The following is an 18886-nucleotide window of genomic DNA, read 5'->3' as shown; positions in this document are numbered from 1 at the left end:
TTTATTTTGTGTGTCCTTGACAACTGGGAATGGGGACAATGAACAATAAGATTATGGCAACAGACAATGCTTGAGAAGTGGCAAAGTATTGTCTCAAGCGATTCTGGATCATTATTGATTCTAGAGCATTTTGATCCAAGATGTAGAGAAGCTGTTCATGGCAAAGAGGTCTACATTACAAGTTTTGGACTGGTACCAACAGCAGCTCTAGACAACATAAGGTACACTTTCATGAAAGAAGCTGGCATAAGACTGTAAGCTATTTTGAAAATTGTGTGACTCTAGGGTTTTACATTCTCATTTGTTAAAGTAATTAGATGTTCTTGGATCAGATGTCCTTTGAAGTTCTCATTTGTTAAATGCATCACAGCTGCTAGATACATATCAAAGCGTGCCAGACAAGCAAACAGATTTAACAAATGCCACTTTCATCAAAGCATAGGATATGGGATATGATAAAAGAGCCACAATGTTATTACGAGAGTAAAAACAATTAGCATTGGTTGAATATTCTTTAGAGAAATGAAGAACCAGTTCCTTGCCTATTCCAGAATCAGCAAGTGCTTTCAAGCATCTTGCACAACTGGGTCACCAAAATATGCTACATAAGCTTGTGGTAAACATTCACCTGTGGTTGAGCCATGATTTTACTTGAGTTTAAAAGATGGTGTTTTTCCACCTGTGTGCATTCCCAGCTACTGATGGTGGCAAAGGTTTTATTTGTGACATGTTTCTAACACCTATTCTTTTTACAACTTCAATCTGGGCTACTGTCAGATAGACAAGTATGTAGCACAATCTATTAAAAACCACTATATTCTTATAGGGAATGAGTGATCTACTATCACCAATTCTTTTTGTAATGTGAGATGAAGAGGAAGTGTTTTGGAACTATGCTTCTCTCATGGAATGATTGGGTTAAAATTTCCACCGTGATCAAAATGGCATGCAATTGCAGCTTCTTCACTTTGGTGATTACATACTCTCTATAGGGGGTCTGAGTTTTATTGTATGTATAGTTGGTGCAACTTCTAGGTCCCCCACCATAACGATCCTTCAGCCAAATGGAGTGTTTGAACTACTTTTTTTCTTTTCATTGGATTCTTATACAATTCAACAAGTGAACTTAGCAACATGAACTCCCTGGCCATCACTAAAATGTTAAAATAAAATGGGAAAAACCATGTCAACTTTTGTCACTCTAAATATTGCTCTAGATCCTAAGTAATAAGTAATGGCACTTTTGTAAAGGATCTCAAGCAAGTATCGAGTTGTCACAATGGCTTTGTTGAAAACCATGAGAAGGTAGAATAATGATTCATTCAAAGTTGTGATCTTGGATGTTGTATTAGGTGACTAGAACACAAACACTTTGAATTGAGAAAGGACAAAGTATATGAGTCACTCGGTGTGGTAAGTTTTATTCTTTCCATATCATTGTAAGCAAAAAAATCACTACAAGAATGCACTTGTAAGCTATCTTCAAGATTCATGGCTTGTAATTGCATGTGATTATAAAGCCCAAAACCGAAACTGCCCACAAAAAAGAAAGAAACAAAAAGCATACTACCTGCTTGTATGTCTGCCTCATAAATGGCAAGAGAAGAACTTGCACTTTCACCAGAACTTGATGTGGTGTGGTTAAGTAGTATTGACTACCTCAAACACCACATGGCAGTAAGAAAGAGCTTGAATATAACTATGATTTTATCTTTCTTAATCTTTTGAGTTTGGATTCATGATTGGAGTTTTAAACAATAACCCTTTATAGGAGTAGTGGCAATAGAAGTGAAGATTTTTTTCTAGATTCTTGAGAGTTCATATCCACAATTTCTCATAGTCAAAATTTATGACTTTAAGAGCTTAAGGTGAATTCTTGAAGTTTTAAAGAGCTAGTTGCTAGAATTTGGCAATTGAACTTCTATTACTATGATGCACTTATACTCTTTTTTTGAAAGTATGCTTAATCAACTCTTACACTTGCAAAATTATTGTGACCAACTTACAAAAATTATAAATGACTATTGAGTTACACTCCTTTAGACATGGCTCTCCTTTTTGTCTTTTTCAGACCAAAGATAAAGTTATGTAAGAGGCCACAAAATCTCATCACCAGGAAAAGCACTACAAATCATTGTTCTAGTATTTTATTTTTTAAAAATATATTGTTTTACTCCAAAACTATATCTTTTCAGATTAAAAACAGTTTCTACTTCTGAGGATCCCTACTAAATTCGATATTCATATAAGCCCTAAACCCCTCCACTCTCTTTCTAGGGTTTTAGGAATGTCGGGGCTGCGCCGGGGCGCTGGGGCGGCGGCTGGGAGGTTAAATCGAGCGATCTCCGCCAACATTCTCACATCGCTGTTGCGCTGTCACAGCTCGCAGGTCTGTCGGATTTCTAGTTCCACGATCGTGTCTCGCGCTTGGATTCCTGCATTGCCTGTTCTTCCGGGCGGGGCGACGAGCCAGGAATACGTCGCTGCTGCCAGGAATTTCTCCGTCCAGGCCCGGGTCGAGAATGAAGAAATTGACGATTTCTCCGTTCTTGCCAAAATGGTTGAGCCGGAGTTCGATGTGTTACAAGCGGTCGTGAAGTGGACTGAGAAGGGGCACGTTTTGTCCAGCGAGACTTTGGCCAGGCTCGCTACTTGGATGGTCGAGAAGAGAAGGTTTGTCCAGGCTCTCAAGGTATGTTCTTTGTGTGGAAGTCTTCATGGTCTTGAGTTTTGATTTTCCTTTGTAGCTCTTGACAGGCGCTAGAGAAAGCAAACTAGCAGAGGTGTCAGGCCAACTCCTTGCACTGGAGTTGGATTTGCTAAGCCGTCAGTACAAATGCAGTCGTGTGGAGGCTATTTACGACGCTTTCCCTGAGGAGCTGAGGACGGCTGACGTGAACAGAGCGCTGCTTTCGAGCTTTATAAGGGACAACCGGGTGGAGAAGGCAGAAAAATTCTTGGAGAAAGGCAAAGTTTTGGACACCGAGGGATGGAACGTCGTGCTAGACATGTACTTGGCACGGGACAAACACAGGAAGCTCTTCAAAACTTTGACGAGGATGAAGGAGTCTGGGGTCGAGCCAGACGCTAAAACGTACAGGATACTTTTGGTTTGCAAGGACGCCGCCGGTGGCTTTGAGGGAATCGAGGCAGACGCTCGAAAACGTCTGGAGGAGATTGACATTGGTAGTGCTCAAGCAGGAGTTCTCGAGGAGATGCTCGAAGTTTATGGTCATCTCCGAGAGATGGAGGCTGTGGACAGGATATGGAGCGCTCTAAAGGAAAGCCACCAGGTTGCCAAGGCCTGCTACGTGACGGCCATGAAAGCATTCGGAATGGCTGGTGATGTTTCCCTTGCGGAGAAGGTCTTGCAGGAGCTGCTGGCTATCACGACGAGCTTCCCGAATCGCAAGCACAATCCATACGCTGCTATGGTCGATGTTTATGCGAGGGCCGGGTTGATGCACGAGGCGGAGAAACTCCTCAAAGACAAGGCCGACGAGGAACTCAAAGACAGTTTTTGGTGTTATGAGTCTCTCGTTGCGGGCTACCTTTTGAAAGGCGACGCAAAGAACGCACTGGGGAAGTTCAAGGGTGGTCTAGCTGCGGTGAAGAAGGGACCAACAAGGCTGGAGTACAAGTCCGTGATGGGTTTGCTAGCGGCTCTGGCCTTGAGGAGAGACGTGGATGAAGCCGAGAAGGTGATGGGTCACTACAGCTCCCTGTTTGGAGAGGCCCCTGTCTACAACCAGCTGCTCAAAGTCTACATTGCTGCCGGCAAAACTCCGAAAGAATTCAAGGAGAGAATGCTAGAGAGGTTCGTGGAGCCCGACGAGGAGACTGAGAAGCTGTTACAGAACGTGGTAGCAGAGGTTTAAGTAGGGTTTTAGGATTCGAGATGGGCACTGCTGCCTGGTGGATATGGAAGAGGCCAGCAGCAGCTTTTTGCAAGGTTGGTCTCTCGCCCAAGTGGGATCGCCGTGAAGCTTTCGCTCTTCCACCGTACTACACTAGCGAGAAGGCCAAAGCACCAGTTTCGGAACAGTCCAAGATGAAAGAGCTGAGAAAGTTTGTCCGGGAATTCAAGGGAGAGGAACCCAATGAGAATGCGGAGCAGGAGAAGGTTGTGAGCCTATGCCGGACTCTCAACGCTAAGGCCGACACTTCGGAGGTAGTCAAGAATTGGATAGCCGATGGAAATGTGATGTCACGGGACGTTGCTGCTAAAGTCTCTGGTTGGTTTCTTCACTGCAGGCACAACGTCCAAGCTCTAAAAGTAAGCATTGATTTTTCTAAAATGTTTTTCCTTGGAATGTTTGAACTAACTGCTGTATTTGATGTTCTTTGGTAGCTCATGAACGTCGTGAGAGAAGAACGCCTGGTAGAAATGACCTCGAAGCTATACATGCAAGAGATCTCACAGCTATGTCTTCAGCTGGGGCCATCAAAAGGCGAGGCGTTGTTCAGAAGCATGCCAGAGAGTTTGAGGACGGAGGAGGTAACCACGGCTTTTCTTACTGCTGTTGCGAAAGAGGACGACTCGGCCAGAGCGGAGAGATTGATGGACGAGCTGAACAGCACGTTGTCCGTCGACGCCTGGAGCGCGGTTCTACACATGTATCTCAGAAGGGACAGGCACGACAAGCTGCGGGACACTTACTACAGGTTCAAGCAGAAAGGGTTGAAGCCGGTCCTTTTTACGTACTGGCTGGTTCTCCAGTGCCGAGAAAGAGTCGGCGGTTTTGAGGAGATTGAGATGGAGTTCGACGCGGAGCTGAAAAGAACTAACTTCGAAGAGGCAGACACACGGCTACTCAATCTGATAATGCGTTCCTATGCACTCTTGGGAAAGCGGAAGATGGTGGACAGGATGTGGACGCTGCTCAAGAGCGAACAAGTTGCTGCTCCCGACTTAAACAGCTACGTCTCCGCAATCAAGTCGTTTGGTTTGTTCGGGGACTTGGAAAAGGCATATGAGGTGCTGGAGGAAGTGCTGCAAAAGTTCGAACGGATTCCTCAAAATCCATACATCTGGATCGTGGAAATCTGCGTGAGGCTCAAGATGATGGACCAGGCGGAGAAGCTCATGGAGAAGCACATCGGCAAGAGCTGCTTTCTTCCCTACAACTTTCTGGTCACTGGCTACGTTGAAACTTGCCAGATCTCAAGCGCGCTCAAGAAGCTGGACGAAGCTTTCGAGATTCCTTTCAAGGACCGGAAGCTATTCTACAAGACAGTGATGGCTTTGCTCCCGGTGTTCGCCAAGAGGGGAGACATACACTCGGCCGAGAAGCTCATTTCCAACTACGGCTCCTGCGGTGACGTGAAAGTCTACAACGCACTGCTCAACGTCTACGTTTCTACAAAGAGGATGCCAACCAACGTCCTTCACAGGATGAAGAACCATAACATTGAACCGAATGAAGAGACATGGAGACTCATGGACACACTGGAATCGTTCTGGGATCACAAGCCAGGACGCAGTACTGTCTGGAGAGTCGTGAATGGGCGGAGGATACCTCGGGACCAGCAAATGGCTCACTTGAAGTTCTCCAGGGAAGGAAAAGATGTCAGGAACCGCGGCCTAATTCCAAAGAGCTAAGTATATCGTGCGCAGCAGTGACTGATCTAGAGGCAAGTTTTTCAACGTCTTTGTTGTTTCTCTTTGATTATTTCCTTTTTTTTTCTAGATTCTCCTCTTGCATGGATACTGGCTGCCACCTGTTCCTGGTGACGTTACAAGTGTCAACCAAGCCGATGTTCTCCAAGTGGAGAAATGGAGCGAACGATCGATCAAAACACAACAAGGAAAGGGAAGAAATTAGCTCGCTAGCTCTTTGTTCTTTTCAAAGCTTCTCACTATAATGAACGTCATCGCGCAGGCTCTAGATGAGAAACTTGGGAAGGTCCCGGTGGCTCAAGGCTCGACGAGGCCAGCAACATCAGACACGGAGGTGATGCGAGCGATTACATGGCAGGGAAAGAAGAAGGTCTCCTGCGACAAGGTCCCCAAGCCGCTCATCACCCATCCCAAGGATGTGATCGTCAAAGTCACTGCTTGCACTATTTGCTCCGGCTCCGACTCTCACATCTACGGTGGAGAGATCCCCGACACCTCCAAGGGCCAGATTTTGGGACATGAAGGCTGCGGTGTGGTGTCCGAAGTGGGAGAAACGGTGACCAAGTTCAAGGCCGGGGACCGAGTGGTCATTGCCTTCGACATCGCCTGTGGCGAGTGCGACTACTGCAAGCGCGGAGAGTTCACAGGCTGCGACACCACCAACGATTCCAAGCTCATGGAGCTCATGTACGGTCACAGGCACTCCGGGGCCTTCGGCTATGGAAACTTGGTCGGTGGCGTCCCGGGCTCGCAGGCCGAGTTTGTCCGAGTCCCCTTCGCGGACGTGAACTGCTACATGATCCCGGACGAGGTCCCGGACGAGAAGGCGCTGTATCTCTCCGACGTCCTGTGCACGTCCTACCACGCCGTGATGCTGGCCGGGGGAGTGAAAGCTGGTGAAACCGTGGCTATCTGGGGGCTGGGACCGATCGGGCTTTGCTCCGCGAGGTGGTGCCAGATCATGGGCGCTTCCAAGGTGATCGGGATAGATTTCGTCAAGGAGAGGCTGGAGGTGGCGGAGAAGAAGCTGGGGATCACAGTCATCGATCGAAACTCCGTCAAGGACGTTCCAAAGAAGATCTTTGAGCTGGTTCCTGGTGGAGTGGACGCGAGCATCGAGGCGGCGGGGTTCCGGTTCCCTGTGACTATCCTTCACAAGGTGGAGCGCACGGTGGGGTTGGAGACCGACACCGCGGACATTCTCAACGAGTTGCTTCTGGCGACGAGGAAGTGGGGGCGGGTGTCCGTGATCGCGGACTACCTTGGCTACTGCAATCACTTTGGGATCGGGATGGTGATGATGAAGCACTTGACGCTGCGAGGGGGGCAGTGCCCGTGCCAGCGCTACTTCGACACGGTGATGGATCACGTCAAGAGTGGAAAGTTTGATCCGAGCTTCATGGTTTCTCACAGGATCAAGCTGGAGGACGCGCCGGAAGCGTACCGCAAGCTCTTCAACAAAGAGGATGGTTACATCAAAGTCTTTATAGAAATGTGAGAAGGGAGATACTTATAGCTTCTGTGATTAAGTTAGTTTTAAAGTAAACTTTCCAAGTGTAACTGGGGTTATATAGATTCCTAGGGCGAAGCTAGCTATGGCGCTCTTGTCGGGCTGTGCTCTATGTGAATTTGGAGGTGGATGGAGCTGCCGCTACGAATGCGGCGATCAAGGCAGCTCAAACTGGTAAGCCAAGCCCAAGAGCACAGAGAACGATAAGCTTTTTATTTTCCTTCTTTCGCTTCTCTCTCTCTCGAACGATAAGCATTTCATTTTCTTCTTCTTTTGCTTTCATGTTTTACGTTAACACTTCTCTTGCTGTATAGTGAATGTGAATCTGCGATGCAAAAAAGAAACTCTTGTGAATCAAACGAGGCCGTGGTGCTAGGCAAACAAGCTGCCGACTCAGATTTGTTTCAAAATCATGCCAGAGTGTTTGAAGTTTGAGGCAACCACAGCTTTTCTTACCGCTGTTGCCACGAGAACGAACTTCGAAGAGGCAGACACACGGCTACTCAACCTGATAATCCGTTTCCTATGCGCTCTTGGGAAAGCGGAAGATGGTGGACAGGATGTGGACGCTGCTCAAGAGCGAACAAGTTGCTACTCCAGCTACATCTCCGCAATCAAGTCCTTTGGTTTATTAGGTGCTGGAGGAAGTGCTGCAAAAGTTCGAGCGGATTCCTCAAATTCCATACATCTGGATGAGATGATGGACCAGAGCACATCGGCAATAGTTGCTTCCTTCCCTACAACTTTCTACCGGAAGCTCTTTTGGTGGCTTTGCTCCAAGAGGGGCGACATACACTCGGCCGAGAAACTACGGCTCCTGCGGTGACGTGAAGGTCTACAAACGTCTACGTTTCTAGAAAGAGGATGCCAACCGACTTCCTTCACCGGATGAAGAACCACAACATTGAACCAACGAAGACGTGGAGGCTCAGTACTGTCTGGAGAGTCGTGAACGGGCGCAGGAAAGCTCACTTGAAGTTTTCCAGGGAAGGAAAAGAAATCAGGAACCGCGGCTTAACTCTAAGTACGTGCGAAGCAATGACTGATCTCAGGCAAGTTTTCTTGTTTCTCTGGTTTCCGATTTCCTTGTTCTAGATTTGTCCACGCATATACTTGCATGCATGGATAGTGGCTGCCACCTGTTCCTAGTTGAAGCTACAGGTGTCAACCAAGCCGAAGTTCTCCAACTGGTGAAAACTCGAGTGGGCGATCGATCGAAAATCTTCTCGGGTTTCTCCGGAAAGGGAAGAAAGCTCGCTAGCTCTTTGGTTTTCTCAAAGCTTCTCACTCGCTATGATGAACGCCGCCGCGCAGGCTCTAGATGAGAAAGTTGGGAAGGTCCCGGTGGCTCAAGGCTCGACGAGGCCAGCAACATCGGACACGGAGGTGATGCGAGCGATTACATGGCAGGGAAAGAAAACAATTTCGTTGGACAAGGTACCGAAGCCGGTCATCACGCATCCGAAGGACGTGATCGTCAAAGTCACTGCTTGCACCATTTGCTCCGGCTCCGACTCTCACGTCTACGCCGGAGAGGTTCCCGACACCTCCAAAGGCCAGATCATGGGACACGAAGGCTGCGGTGTGGTGTCCGAGGTGGGTGAAGCGGTGACCAAGTTCAAGGCCGGGGACCGAGTCGTCATCGCCTTCGATATTGCCTGTGGCGAGTGCGACTACTGCAAGCGCGGTGAGTTCACAGGCTGCGACACCACCAACGACTCGAAGCTCAGCGAGTTCGTCTACGGTCACAGGCACTCTGGGATCTTCGGCTATGGAAACTTGCTCGGTGGAGTTCCTGGCTCGCAGGCCGAGTTTGTCCGAGTCCCCTTCGCGGACGTGAACTGCTACAAGATCCCGGACGAGGTCCCGGACGAGAAGGCGCTCTATCTCTCGGACGTTCTGTGCACGTCCTACCACGCCGTGATGCTGGCCGGGGGAGTGAAAGCTGGTGAAACCGTGGCTATCTGGGGGCTGGGACCGATCGGGCTTTGCGCCGCGAGGTGGTGCCAGATCATGGGAGCTTCCAAGGTGGTCGGGATAGATTTCGTCAAGGAGAGGCTGGAGGTGGCGGAGAAGAAGCTGGGGATCACAGTCATCGATCGAAACTCCGTCAAGGACGTTCCAAAGAGGATCTTTGAGCTGGTTCCGGGAGGAGTGGACGCGAGCATCGAAGCGGCGGGGTTCCGGTTCCCTGTGACTATCCTTCACAAGGTGGAGCGCACGGTGGGGTTGGAGACCGACACCGCGGACATTCTTAACGAGTTACTTCTGGCGACGAGGAAGTGGGGGCGGGTGTCCGTGATCGCGGACTACCTTGGCTACTGCAATCACTTTGGGATTGGCATGCTGATGATGAAGCACTTGACGCTGCGATCGGGGCAATGCCCGTGCCAGCGCTACTTCGACACGGTGATGGATCACGTCAAGAGTGGAAAGTTTGATCCGAGCTTCATGGTCACTCACAGGATCAAGCTGGAGGACGCGCCGGAAGCATACAGCAAGCTCTTCAACAAAGAGGATGGTTACATCAAAGTCTTCATAGAAATGTGAGAGGAATTGTTCTCTTTCTGTGAGTAATTAGGTTTGTGTTAATTAAAAATTTGTTAGTTAGCTAATCATGTTGAAGTTTTGGGGTATATAAATAAAGCAAACCCTTGGATTAGGGTGAAGCTATGGAGGGAGGAGCTGCGCTCTCGGCGCTAGCGTCGGTGTCGGCCTGTGCTCTGGCGGAGGCCAATGCACCGCTAGAGGAGCAAGCGGCACAGCCGCTGGATCAGCAGCAGCAGCAGCAGCAGCAGCAGCAGGAGAAGGTGGAGGAGGAAAATCAGCACGAGCAGCTGCGGCGGCATCACTCGTCGAGGTCGAGATCGAGCTCGCCGGGAGCGGATGATTCAGGTAATACTGCTTGTCTGGGAAATATTTCGGGCGTTTGGCTGAGCTATGGCGGGCGATTTCACAGGTAAGCGCGCCAGGAGTCCTAGAAGAGAGGACGAAGCGAGGGTGAGGCACAGGGAATCGGACAGAGAGAGGTCTCGGGGGAGCCGGCATTCTCACTCGCATTCGCATTCTCACTCTTACGGCGGCAGAGATAAGGAGCGTGAGAGGGATCGCGAGAGGCGGGAGAGGGAGAGGGATAGGGATAGAGAGAGGGACTGGGAGCGGGGCCGGGGAAGATCAAGGGATGAGCACAGGGAGAGGGATCGGTCGAGAGGAAAGGAAAGGGATGATCACGGGAGGCACAGGGACAGTCACAGGGACAGTCACAAGCGCAAGGAGAGAGACGAAGGGAGTAGCGGCCAAGGAAAAAGCGCCAAATCTCCCGACAATGGGAAAGAGAGAGTCGAGCTCGAGCACAATGGTGTCGAGGCTCGAGCAGCGCAAAATGAGAATTTGGAGGTGGATGGAGCTGCCGCTACGAATGCGGCAATCAAGGCAGCTCAAACTGGTAAGCCAAGATCATTTTTCTTCTTTTGCTTCTCTCTCGAGACAACGATAAGCTTTTCACTTTTCTTCTTTCGCTCTCTCTCTCTCTCTCTCGATTCCAGTTTTCTTCTTTTGAGAGAGGACGATAAGCTTTCCATTATTCTTCTTTTGCTTTCATGTTTTCACTTGAGAGAACGCTAACAACTTTTTCTTGCTGTATAGTGAATGTGAATCTGGGAGGTTCTAGCTTCATGACCGCCGATGCAAAGAAGAAACTCTTGTGGTCTGGAAAGCGTGCCGAATCAAACGAGGTGAGAGAAGTTTCCTTTTTTACTCTCCTCTCTTTAAGAATGTGTCTCTACAGGGGCCTCCCGCGGCTGGAAAGAGCCACTGGGACACCGTCCAATTCGCCGACCGGGAGAGGCAGGAGAAGTTCCACAAACTTATGGTAAGTAAGCTTTTGGAGGTTTCCTGCCAGTGATGAAACGTGCTAACGCTCCTACAGAGCCTGAGTGTGGTTTGCTGCTCCTCTACGTTTGCAGGGATTAAAATCCAACCAAGGCAGCGGCGCTCCAGTGCGAGATGGAGGCGCTCCAGCGGCGGCGGTGGCGGCGGCTGTTCCTCAGGACAAGCATCGCGTCGTCCAGGAGGATCTGGAGAAGCAGTTCTCGGCTGGGTTGCGGCGACGCGATGGTCGAACGGTGGGCCTGGGATTGTAACCAACATTATGCTTGTTTGTATCGTGTGCTTGTCGAATAGAAGTTCCTTCTCGACTGCTAAACAAAATTTCTTCTTCTTTGTCAAAGCCATGGCAAATAGATAGAAACGCTGCTTACTCTTTGTGCTTGTCATGGAAGTTCATCGACTTGGTTTAGAAGTTTTTGCTCACTTGCCGTCCTCTCAGATCTTGTGTGGGCCTCGCGTTGTACTCCTGTATAGAGAAAATGTTGGTTAGAACTAGGAGAATGCTCGGTACAAGAATACCTGCATCGCGGTCTTGATGATGTTGAACTGATCATCAGAAGCTGGGACGACCTGCAAGGATGGAATTCAAAAGGTTGTTTGGGTGTGAGAGAAAGAATAAACCTCTGTCATCAGGGTCCAAATGACATTTTGTGTGCACGGAGGTGTTGTCAATGAGCCCCAGTAACGAAAGAAACTGGTTCCCAAGTTGAGGTTGTTTGTGTTGAGTTGAGTGGTAGGCTTCCACTTGATGATCTAGAGAGAGAGAGAGAGAGAGAGAGAGAGAGAGAGAGAGAGCGAGCATAGTGCTAAGTATGCATGAAAATGCCATTTGAGATGCTTACCTCATTGAGAAATGGATTGGTGACTTGACCCGAATCGTAGAAAACGGCAATGACAGCATACGCTCCCTGGTCTGATAGAAAAATCATCTGCATCTCCAGCTTGTACCTGTTCACAACACAGTTGTGAGGTATTTCGCATTTTCTTTCAAACCTTGTCGAATCGATCATGTGTTCGCTGGGCATATGAAAATGAATCTTGTAGAGCCTGAACTTTTGGGCAGCGATAATGAGATTGCCTCCTGGAAGAAGAAACTCTAGCTGAAGTAGAAACAGCGGTTAAACTCTAGCTAGCACTTGATGTCAAGCAAACCTGATAGATATAGCGACCCGACTTTAAGCTTCCCATGGGATATCCAAACACTTTCTCAAGAGTAAGAGACTTGTCAACCTGTGCGTTTGCACTCACCAGGTCAATAGGGGACTGCCGCTCGCCTGAGTTGCAGAGAAACCAATCCTTTGAAACTGCTCCCCAGTTCAGTGGCCCCTTATTACCGTTTGTATAGTCATATACTGCACACAAAAGCCGCGCAGTTTTAGAAGATTGAAAGCAGCGGAAAATGCCAGCCAACCTGGAGCTTCTACAGTCATTGCGCCGATCAGTTCGTCATAATTTATCACCTTCGGCTTGGACTTTTTCGACGCACCCTTCGGCTTCATTGCTATGAGAATCACTGTCATAAGAAGTATCACAAAGCCAACACTGGAGCGAAACTACAAAGGCATAAATCTTCAGTACGACAGGACCAAAAAGCATTGAAAATTACCTAGCACCGTAAAAGATGAGGCTGTTCTTGTCGGTCTTAAACGGGAGCTGGCTGAGCAAACTAGTAACAGTCGGAGCCACCTTCGTCTTAACACTCTCATACGCCACCTTCGTGTGATCCACGGCACTTTCCACCACGGCTCTGGCCTGATCATACGCTCTGACCACCGGTGGAGGCAACTTTTCTCGAACGGTCTGAAGAGCACCCTCCACTGCCTCCCTGGTCTGATCCAAAACTTGGGCGGCTTTCCCATAAGCTTGGGTAGACTTCACAGTGTCCCAGGCGCCCTCCACTGCGTGCTTGGTGCGATCGTAAGCACTGTCCAATCCGTGCTTGGTGTGGTCGAGAGCGTCGCCCACCTTGATAGCATCCAGAGCGTGCTTTGTGTGGTCGTAAGCGTCGTGTAGAGCATCCCTCGCGTGGTCGTAAGCCTCGTGAACAGCTTGGCCTGCGTGGTCGTAAGCGTCGTGGATCCCAGACCAAGCATCATGATGCTGGGGCTGCTGTGGATCATGCTGTTGTGGATCATACTGCTGTGGATCATACTGCCCATGCTGCTGAGGATCATAATCCGCCTGGTAGTGCTGTGAATCATACTCGACATTGTGCTGCTGGGGATCATAGGACTGCTGCTGTGAATCATACTCGACATTGTGCTGCTGGGGATCATAGTACTGCTGCTGTGGATCATAGTGCTGCTGTGGATCATACTGCCCGGGAGGGTCATGAGCCTGGTCGAAATAAGCGTTGGGATCAAACCCTTGCTCCCGGAAATTCAGATCGTGCTCACCTCCTCCGCCGAGATGCTGCTGCTGCTGTTCGTCGTAGTCTAGATGACGCGCGCTTGGATCAAAGCCCTCGATGTGTAGCGGATCGAGAGCCTCGACCTGCGGCTGCTGCTCCTGCCCGTAGTGATAGCCGCCGTGATCGCCATAGTAATGCTCGTAATCCTGGTGGTACTCACCGCTGGCATTGCCTTCCTCGTGGTGATCCCACAGCGCTGGATCTTGGTGCTCCATTCTCCTTGGAAATATTTTCTAGGGTTCTTACTTAAACTGCTCCAACGAAATATTTAGTTTCGAAACTAGAATCTCCCGCCCAATAGATCGGTCGATGGTTCGATTCCCGGCCAGGATGGTTCTAAGACTGGAAGAGGAGCTGGGGATATAGCGCCAGGGCCCAGCCCTAGCGCCACGCTGGTTCTCCGATAGAGGTACTTTCCCTTGGCGCCTAGATTAGGGTATAGAGATCCGAGCTCCGCGCATCTAGAAGTCCTGGTCCGGCAGCACGGCAGCGCGGCGAAAATGCCGTCGGCATTCAAATCCTCGCCCAGGCACCAGATCAACATCAAGGAGAATGGAGTGGCAGCGATCGAGGAGGCAGCGCTTTCCAGGCGCGGGTCGGGCGATTTCGGCTACGACGAGGATGCTTTCACGCGGCTCAAGGTAGCGCAGGATTGCCTCATCGAGGATCTCGAGTGCAAGATCGTGGTTTCCAGCGTCGTAGGGCAATCGGTGCTGAGGGGTATTGTGAGAGCTCTCTCGGATGAGTCTCTGGCTCTACTGGCCGAGAAGAATGCGGAGATTGGTCGGCTGGAGAGCGAGAAGAGCCGGGCAGCGGAGGAGAGCTCGTCGAAGATGAAGAAGATTGCGTCGGAGTTTCTGGAAAAGATGAAGGAGAACGAGATGAGTCTGCTGGAGAAGGAGCGGGATCTGTCCAAGATGGCGGAGAACTTGATAGACTTGACGTTCCGGTTGCAAGGCGAGAGCCTTAACAGTGTTGCTCTCGAGAAGAAGATCAAGGACATAGTTGCTAGGGACTCCGGCAAGCAAAGGAGGATCAATGCTCTCAGCGAAGAGATCGAGGACTTGAAGCGGGAGAGGAGCTCAGAGGTTGAGATGCTCAGGAGTGAGATCAGGATCAAGGCGGCTAGGCACAGAGAACAACTGGAGGAGGTGGCTGCGGAGAACGAGGCCCTGAGAGAAGAAAACTTGGAACTAGTGTCGACGATTTCGGCGCTGGAGAAGGTGAACGAGGAAGTTTCCCATTTGATCGAAGTTCAGAAGGAAAGCATGGAGGCAATGGAGGGTCTTCAGTCACGTCTCGAGGAAGAGAGAACGCAGCATGAACAGGAGATTAACATTCTTATGGATGTTTACGAGGGGCAAGTCGAGGACTTTTATAGTCACAGGAAGGTGGAACAGGAAACGGAGATGGACAAGGCTTCTCTCGGCACAGACGAGTCTGTTAGTATACCGGGTAGCGGAGAAAACACGATGTCTCAGCAACAGGTGGTGGACGAAATGACGAAAATGGCGATGGATGAACTAGAGAAGGAGCTCATACTAGACTGCTTCACGGGCTTTTCTGAGGACATCAGGGACGCTGCGGACTTTGATCCGGGGAGGGCGCAAGGGACGGACATGGCTCGCCAGGGATCTTTGGAATTCCAAAAGTATGTTCGGTACTGCAAATCTCGAAGTCGAGCACGACTTCCCAGTACGACATATGTTCCTGAAGGGCTTATAGAACAACATCATCAGTACCAGATTGAATTGGACGTTCTTCTTGAATATTTCGTGAGGAAACTTCAGGAGCTTGCGAGCTCCGGTGTTGGGAGGTCCGACTCGATTAGTACCGAAGATGTTGGAGGTCAAACCGTTTCGCAGGTTGCCGATCTTCAAAGAGAAAACGCAAAGCTACGAAGGGAAAAGGAACAGGTTTTGGTAGAGAAGACGGAGGAAATGTTCAGGTTGAAGCGGGATTTCTTCAAGGAGCTTGATAAACTGAAGCTGGAAGGCGGCCAGTACGAGTTTGGAATCTTGAAGAAGCAATTTGCTGATAGCAGACAGAAGCTGGACAGGATTCTGGACAAAAGGCAAGGTGATTCTTGTCAACCATCCCCAAGCGCTTGCATGGACGAGCACAGCGACACGGACAGTGTGTCGTCACGCAGTGAATCGTTTACGAATGACTACGGAAGATTCACGGAGGAGTTACCCGTTCTAGTTTCCGAGCTCCAAAATGATATTCAGCAGCTGATGCTGGACACTGGAATGGCCAAGCCAGATGACAGCACTCAAAGAACACAGTCAGACGTTCAGCACGACTTGAGTGTCTTGAGCATGGAATACGAATCTGCACTCAAAGCGCTAGAGGACGAGAAGCGTCAGAACTTCGCTTTCACGGTGGAACTTCAGGAGTTGGAACACAATATAAATCTTTCGAACGGGGAGCTGGAAAGACTCTTGAAGCAAATAGAGATGGAGAAGCAAGCAAGGATGAACAAGGAAGGGGAGTTGCAGAACGTTAAGCAGGACGCATGTCTGATCAAGCGGCAGTTAGACGTCGTGCTTGCTCAGCTAGAAACTGAAAGGGCTCACAAGACGCGCATAGGATCCGAGCTAGAACTTGCAACTCAGCGGCTAGAATCACTACAAAAGGAGCTGAATGACGTGCTAAAAGTGAAGGCGGCAATAGCAGAAGATCACAAAAAACTACGTGGTGAAGTAATCGCCCTTCATCGAGGAATCTCTGATACCCGCAACGATCTGCGACAAGTCATCGAAAAAAATATGAAGACCGTAACAGAGAATTTCGCGACTGTGGGACGAACACTTGAAGAAAATGATGCGAGGTTTGCCATTTCTATCTGTTACCACAGATTGACTTGCTGTGAAACGTGCAGAATCGCGAAGCTCAACAAGCGGATGGCGTCCTTGAGCAAGTACACGAAAGCGAAAGACGTTGATCGCAAACGGAAATTAAGCAACTACCTCAGAAATCTACGAAAGGCTGAGGAAGAGGTTGTGCTTTTTTTTGTTTTCCGTGAAGTTTATATGGAAACTTTGTAGGTGGACTTACTTGGTGACGAAAACGACTATCTTGTGAACTTGCTGGAAAGAGTTTTTGTAGCGCTGGAGCATTACTCCGCGGCTCTTCGACATTATCCTGGGGTAATTTCTTGTTTTGATGTTTCTCATTTTGATAGGGAATGTTTCAGATTGTCGATCTTTCGAAGCTGATAAAGGAAGAACTCGTGGCACGAGTAGAACACTAGCTACGCGAATATTCCGAGGTTTTGTTAAATAACAGACTGCTGACGTGGAACGCAAAGCTTTTGGCGTCTCGAAGCGCGGCAAAAGGTACTCAAAGTTCAAGCGAAATGGGTTCTCAAATCTCTACTAGGTAGATTCTGCCAAAATGTCAGAAGAGGCGGAGGAGGAACTGTCAACGGCAAGCGAGGAAGAGCTTTCATCTGTAGGAAATCCCGTTGAAGGTCCAAACCAAAAACATGTAAGCTGTTTGTGAGAGTTTTCCATTGTTTCTTTATTCATTTATCGTGATCATTATGCAGCTGAAGGTGGTTCATAAGAACTACAGGGTAATCGAGAAGAGCAGGCAATCCTATCACAATGAAAGCGAGAACATCCTGCGGAAGCAAGAGGCTTTGCTCGCCAGTCTTGAAACAGAGAATCGAGGGATTCGGGAGAAAATCGAGACGTATTACATTCCGGTGCTGCTACTTTCCACTACATGGCAGTTTATCTGTGATTGACGGGAAGAGCTTTTTTGGTTTTTAGGATGTCAGTCGGCAAGCAACCTCTCTGCAGTCCGAGGCCGACAAGTTCAGTCAGATGGTCATATCTGAAGCCAAAAGGCTGGAAGGGCTGGAAGGCTCTTTACGAGAATCATATGCTGGCTTGAGGAAAGCTAAGAAAAGCATGGGAGGTATTTTCAATGCGAGGGATAAGTACAAGCAAGCTGTGATACGAGTTGCGATTACCGAAAACCGGCTGCAAAAGGTGCCTTTTCAGCTATATTATTATAGCGATCACTTGTTAATCTGGGATTTTTTGCTAGGCTGTTATCGACCTCAACGTGGTGAAAAAGCAAAACAAGCTTCTCCAGGCAAAGATGCAGGAGCTCAGTGAGGAGAAAGAGTTTTATGAAAACGTGCGTAAGAACATGGAGGCAGAAGTTGCAGTTATGGAGGTTGCGATCGAGGAATGCATAAAGCAAAGCAATCTCTTTTACGAGGAGAGAAACGACTTTGAGGAGCGGATCACAGGTTATACATTTCCTTTCAGGCGGTTACTAAGCTTGATTCGATGTTTAGATATCCACGAGATCGAGGCGGACATGCGAGCCTACGATTTGTGGAGAGAAACTGAAGGATGGGCTATAATGGATCCAGAGCCTTTGTCGAAAGTGGTCAACCCAGCGGATCAATTTGTAAGATGATGGTACCTGTGATTGCTCGTCTCAAGTTTCTTATTACGCTCATGAGTTTTTTGTTGGTAGTTCAGGTGACTGGCCAGAGGGGTAAACCACCAAAGGAATGCAGCGAAGAACAGAGGATTTGGATCGAGCTTAAGGCCCTGGCAAACATCATGGATGTACTCGGTATCGACGATCCCAACGAAGTTGTCAACTCTGTTAAACAAGCTCAGCGGCAGAATAGTGAGTTTTATGATCTAGTGAACCAGCTCCTCCAGGTAGATCCGGCTCGAAGAAAGTACTTGCATGATCTAAAGAGCTTTCTTGTGTCTCAGGTGGTGAATGAGGTCGATGGCAAGCTAGAACAAACCCAGGTGAAGATCAACGTGAACCAGACGTCACGCACGGCATTGATAAACCGCAAAGTCGACATGGAATCAACACTGGAGGGGATTCTCGACCTGTTGAAGGACCTTAATCTCGACGACGAGGAGCTTCTTCCGATTATAAGGGAGATGAGGAAGCAGCTTGGAGCTGTGTTCAAAGAAGCTGGTATGTTTTTCTCTCCTTTTTCTTGGTTTCTAGATCTCTTGAGCTAACGTTTTGGTGGATCTTAGGATGCAATGTGGAGGACGAAGAAATGGATTACTCGCAAGACTCGGTGGCGACGGTCACGTACAAATCGGGTAGAGCACAGCCGCTGGAAGTTGCGATCGTCGAGTTCTTCGTCACCATCGAGCATTTCATCGATCAGTTGTCAGGAACTCTGCGTTAAAATTAATGCTCTCGCCAAAGACTTTCTTAACTTGCAGTGTTGGACCAACAAAGATTTCATTACCGTGATCCACCGTAAAGAAAATTTCTTGTGGGTGGCTTATCTTAGATGCGTTGGTTGGATTGATTAAAAGGTGGAGAGATTTTAGGGCTCCTCCAGTTTGAATTTTTGAAGTTCCTTGACGGGTGGGCGCGTAAATGGCGACGGGCTCTGGAATTGCTGTGAGTGATATTAAGAGGCTCAGGTGGAAAACCTAAATGATATGGA

General features: G+C 48.9%; 8 protein-coding genes across 10 annotated transcripts; 7 read left to right on the top strand and 1 right to left on the bottom strand.

Moving 5' to 3' along the window:
- The first annotated feature begins 2287 nt into the window (after positions 1-2287).
- Positions 2288-3951, top strand: LOC112344997 (pentatricopeptide repeat-containing protein At2g20710, mitochondrial-like). Its single transcript, XM_024670770.1, has 3 exons — positions 2288-2328; positions 2383-2692; positions 2748-3951. The coding sequence occupies exons 1-3, from the start codon at positions 2288-2290 to the stop codon at positions 3876-3878; spliced, it is 1482 nt and encodes a 493-aa protein (XP_024526538.1). The 3' UTR covers positions 3879-3951.
- LOC112344996 (pentatricopeptide repeat-containing protein At1g80270, mitochondrial-like) lies at positions 3899-5602 on the top strand. The gene is made up of 2 exons (XM_024670769.1): positions 3899-4228; positions 4352-5602. The coding sequence occupies exons 1-2, from the start codon at positions 3899-3901 to the stop codon at positions 5600-5602; spliced, it is 1581 nt and encodes a 526-aa protein (XP_024526537.1).
- Positions 5603-5840: 238 nt separating this feature from the next.
- LOC112344833 (zinc-type alcohol dehydrogenase-like protein C1198.01) lies at positions 5841-7133 on the top strand. The gene has a single exon (XM_024670283.1). The coding sequence runs from the start codon at positions 5865-5867 to the stop codon at positions 7116-7118; it is 1254 nt and encodes a 417-aa protein (XP_024526051.1). The 5' UTR covers positions 5841-5864; the 3' UTR covers positions 7119-7133.
- Positions 7134-7202: 69 nt separating this feature from the next.
- On the top strand, positions 7203-9748 carry LOC9652070 (zinc-type alcohol dehydrogenase-like protein C1198.01). The gene is made up of 2 exons (XM_002966004.2): positions 7203-7304; positions 7445-9748. The coding sequence occupies exon 2, from the start codon at positions 8424-8426 to the stop codon at positions 9678-9680; it is 1257 nt and encodes a 418-aa protein (XP_002966050.1). The 5' UTR covers positions 7203-7304; positions 7445-8423; the 3' UTR covers positions 9681-9748.
- A 1-nt stretch (position 9749) lies between these two features.
- Positions 9750-11390, top strand: LOC9634959 (U1 small nuclear ribonucleoprotein 70 kDa). Of its 2 annotated transcripts, none has more exons than XM_024670284.1 (5): positions 9750-10025; positions 10090-10575; positions 10776-10864; positions 10918-11001; positions 11059-11390. In XM_024670284.1, exons 1-5 carry the CDS (start codon positions 9803-9805, stop codon positions 11374-11376), a joined length of 1200 nt encoding a protein of 399 aa, XP_024526052.1. In that variant the 5' UTR covers positions 9750-9802; the 3' UTR covers positions 11377-11390. The 2 variants fall into 2 exon arrangements, with proteins under 2 accessions (XP_024526052.1, XP_002966049.1); XM_002966003.2 differs by having other exon boundaries at positions 11096-11358.
- On the bottom strand, positions 11378-13643 carry LOC9652069. The gene is made up of 8 exons (XM_024670767.1): positions 12625-13643; positions 12430-12560; positions 12171-12370; positions 12012-12118; positions 11861-11966; positions 11640-11771; positions 11538-11588; positions 11378-11484 (listed from the first exon to the last, which is right to left on the bottom strand). The coding sequence occupies exons 1-8, from the start codon at positions 13641-13643 to the stop codon at positions 11425-11427; spliced, it is 1806 nt and encodes a 601-aa protein (XP_024526535.1). The 3' UTR covers positions 11378-11424.
- A 125-nt stretch (positions 13644-13768) lies between these two features.
- LOC9652068 (WPP domain-associated protein) lies at positions 13769-17097 on the top strand. Of its 2 annotated transcripts, XM_024670576.1 has the most exons (6): positions 13769-16261; positions 16313-16430; positions 16479-16580; positions 16628-16769; positions 16813-16920; positions 16982-17097. In XM_024670576.1, exons 1-4 carry the CDS (start codon positions 13929-13931, stop codon positions 16682-16684), a joined length of 2610 nt encoding a protein of 869 aa, XP_024526344.1. In that variant the 5' UTR covers positions 13769-13928; the 3' UTR covers positions 16685-16769; positions 16813-16920; positions 16982-17097. The 2 variants fall into 2 exon arrangements, with proteins under 2 accessions (XP_024526344.1, XP_024526345.1); XM_024670577.1 differs by lacking the exon at positions 16982-17097 and having other exon boundaries at positions 16817-16897.
- A 139-nt stretch (positions 17098-17236) lies between these two features.
- LOC112344932 (outer dynein arm protein 1-like) lies at positions 17237-18687 on the top strand. Its single transcript, XM_024670579.1, has 6 exons — positions 17237-17429; positions 17488-17695; positions 17744-17859; positions 17934-18122; positions 18180-18396; positions 18462-18687. Exons 1-6 carry the CDS (start codon positions 17262-17264, stop codon positions 18617-18619), a joined length of 1056 nt encoding a protein of 351 aa, XP_024526347.1. The 5' UTR covers positions 17237-17261; the 3' UTR covers positions 18620-18687.
- Positions 18688-18886: the final 199 nt, after the last annotated feature.

This window comes from Selaginella moellendorffii, unplaced genomic scaffold, assembly GCF_000143415.4.
Source record: "Selaginella moellendorffii unplaced genomic scaffold, v1.0 SELMOscaffold_6, whole genome shotgun sequence".
Taxonomy (NCBI): domain Eukaryota; kingdom Viridiplantae; phylum Streptophyta; class Lycopodiopsida; order Selaginellales; family Selaginellaceae; genus Selaginella; species Selaginella moellendorffii.
This window is presented reverse-complemented; position numbering and strand designations above follow the sequence as displayed.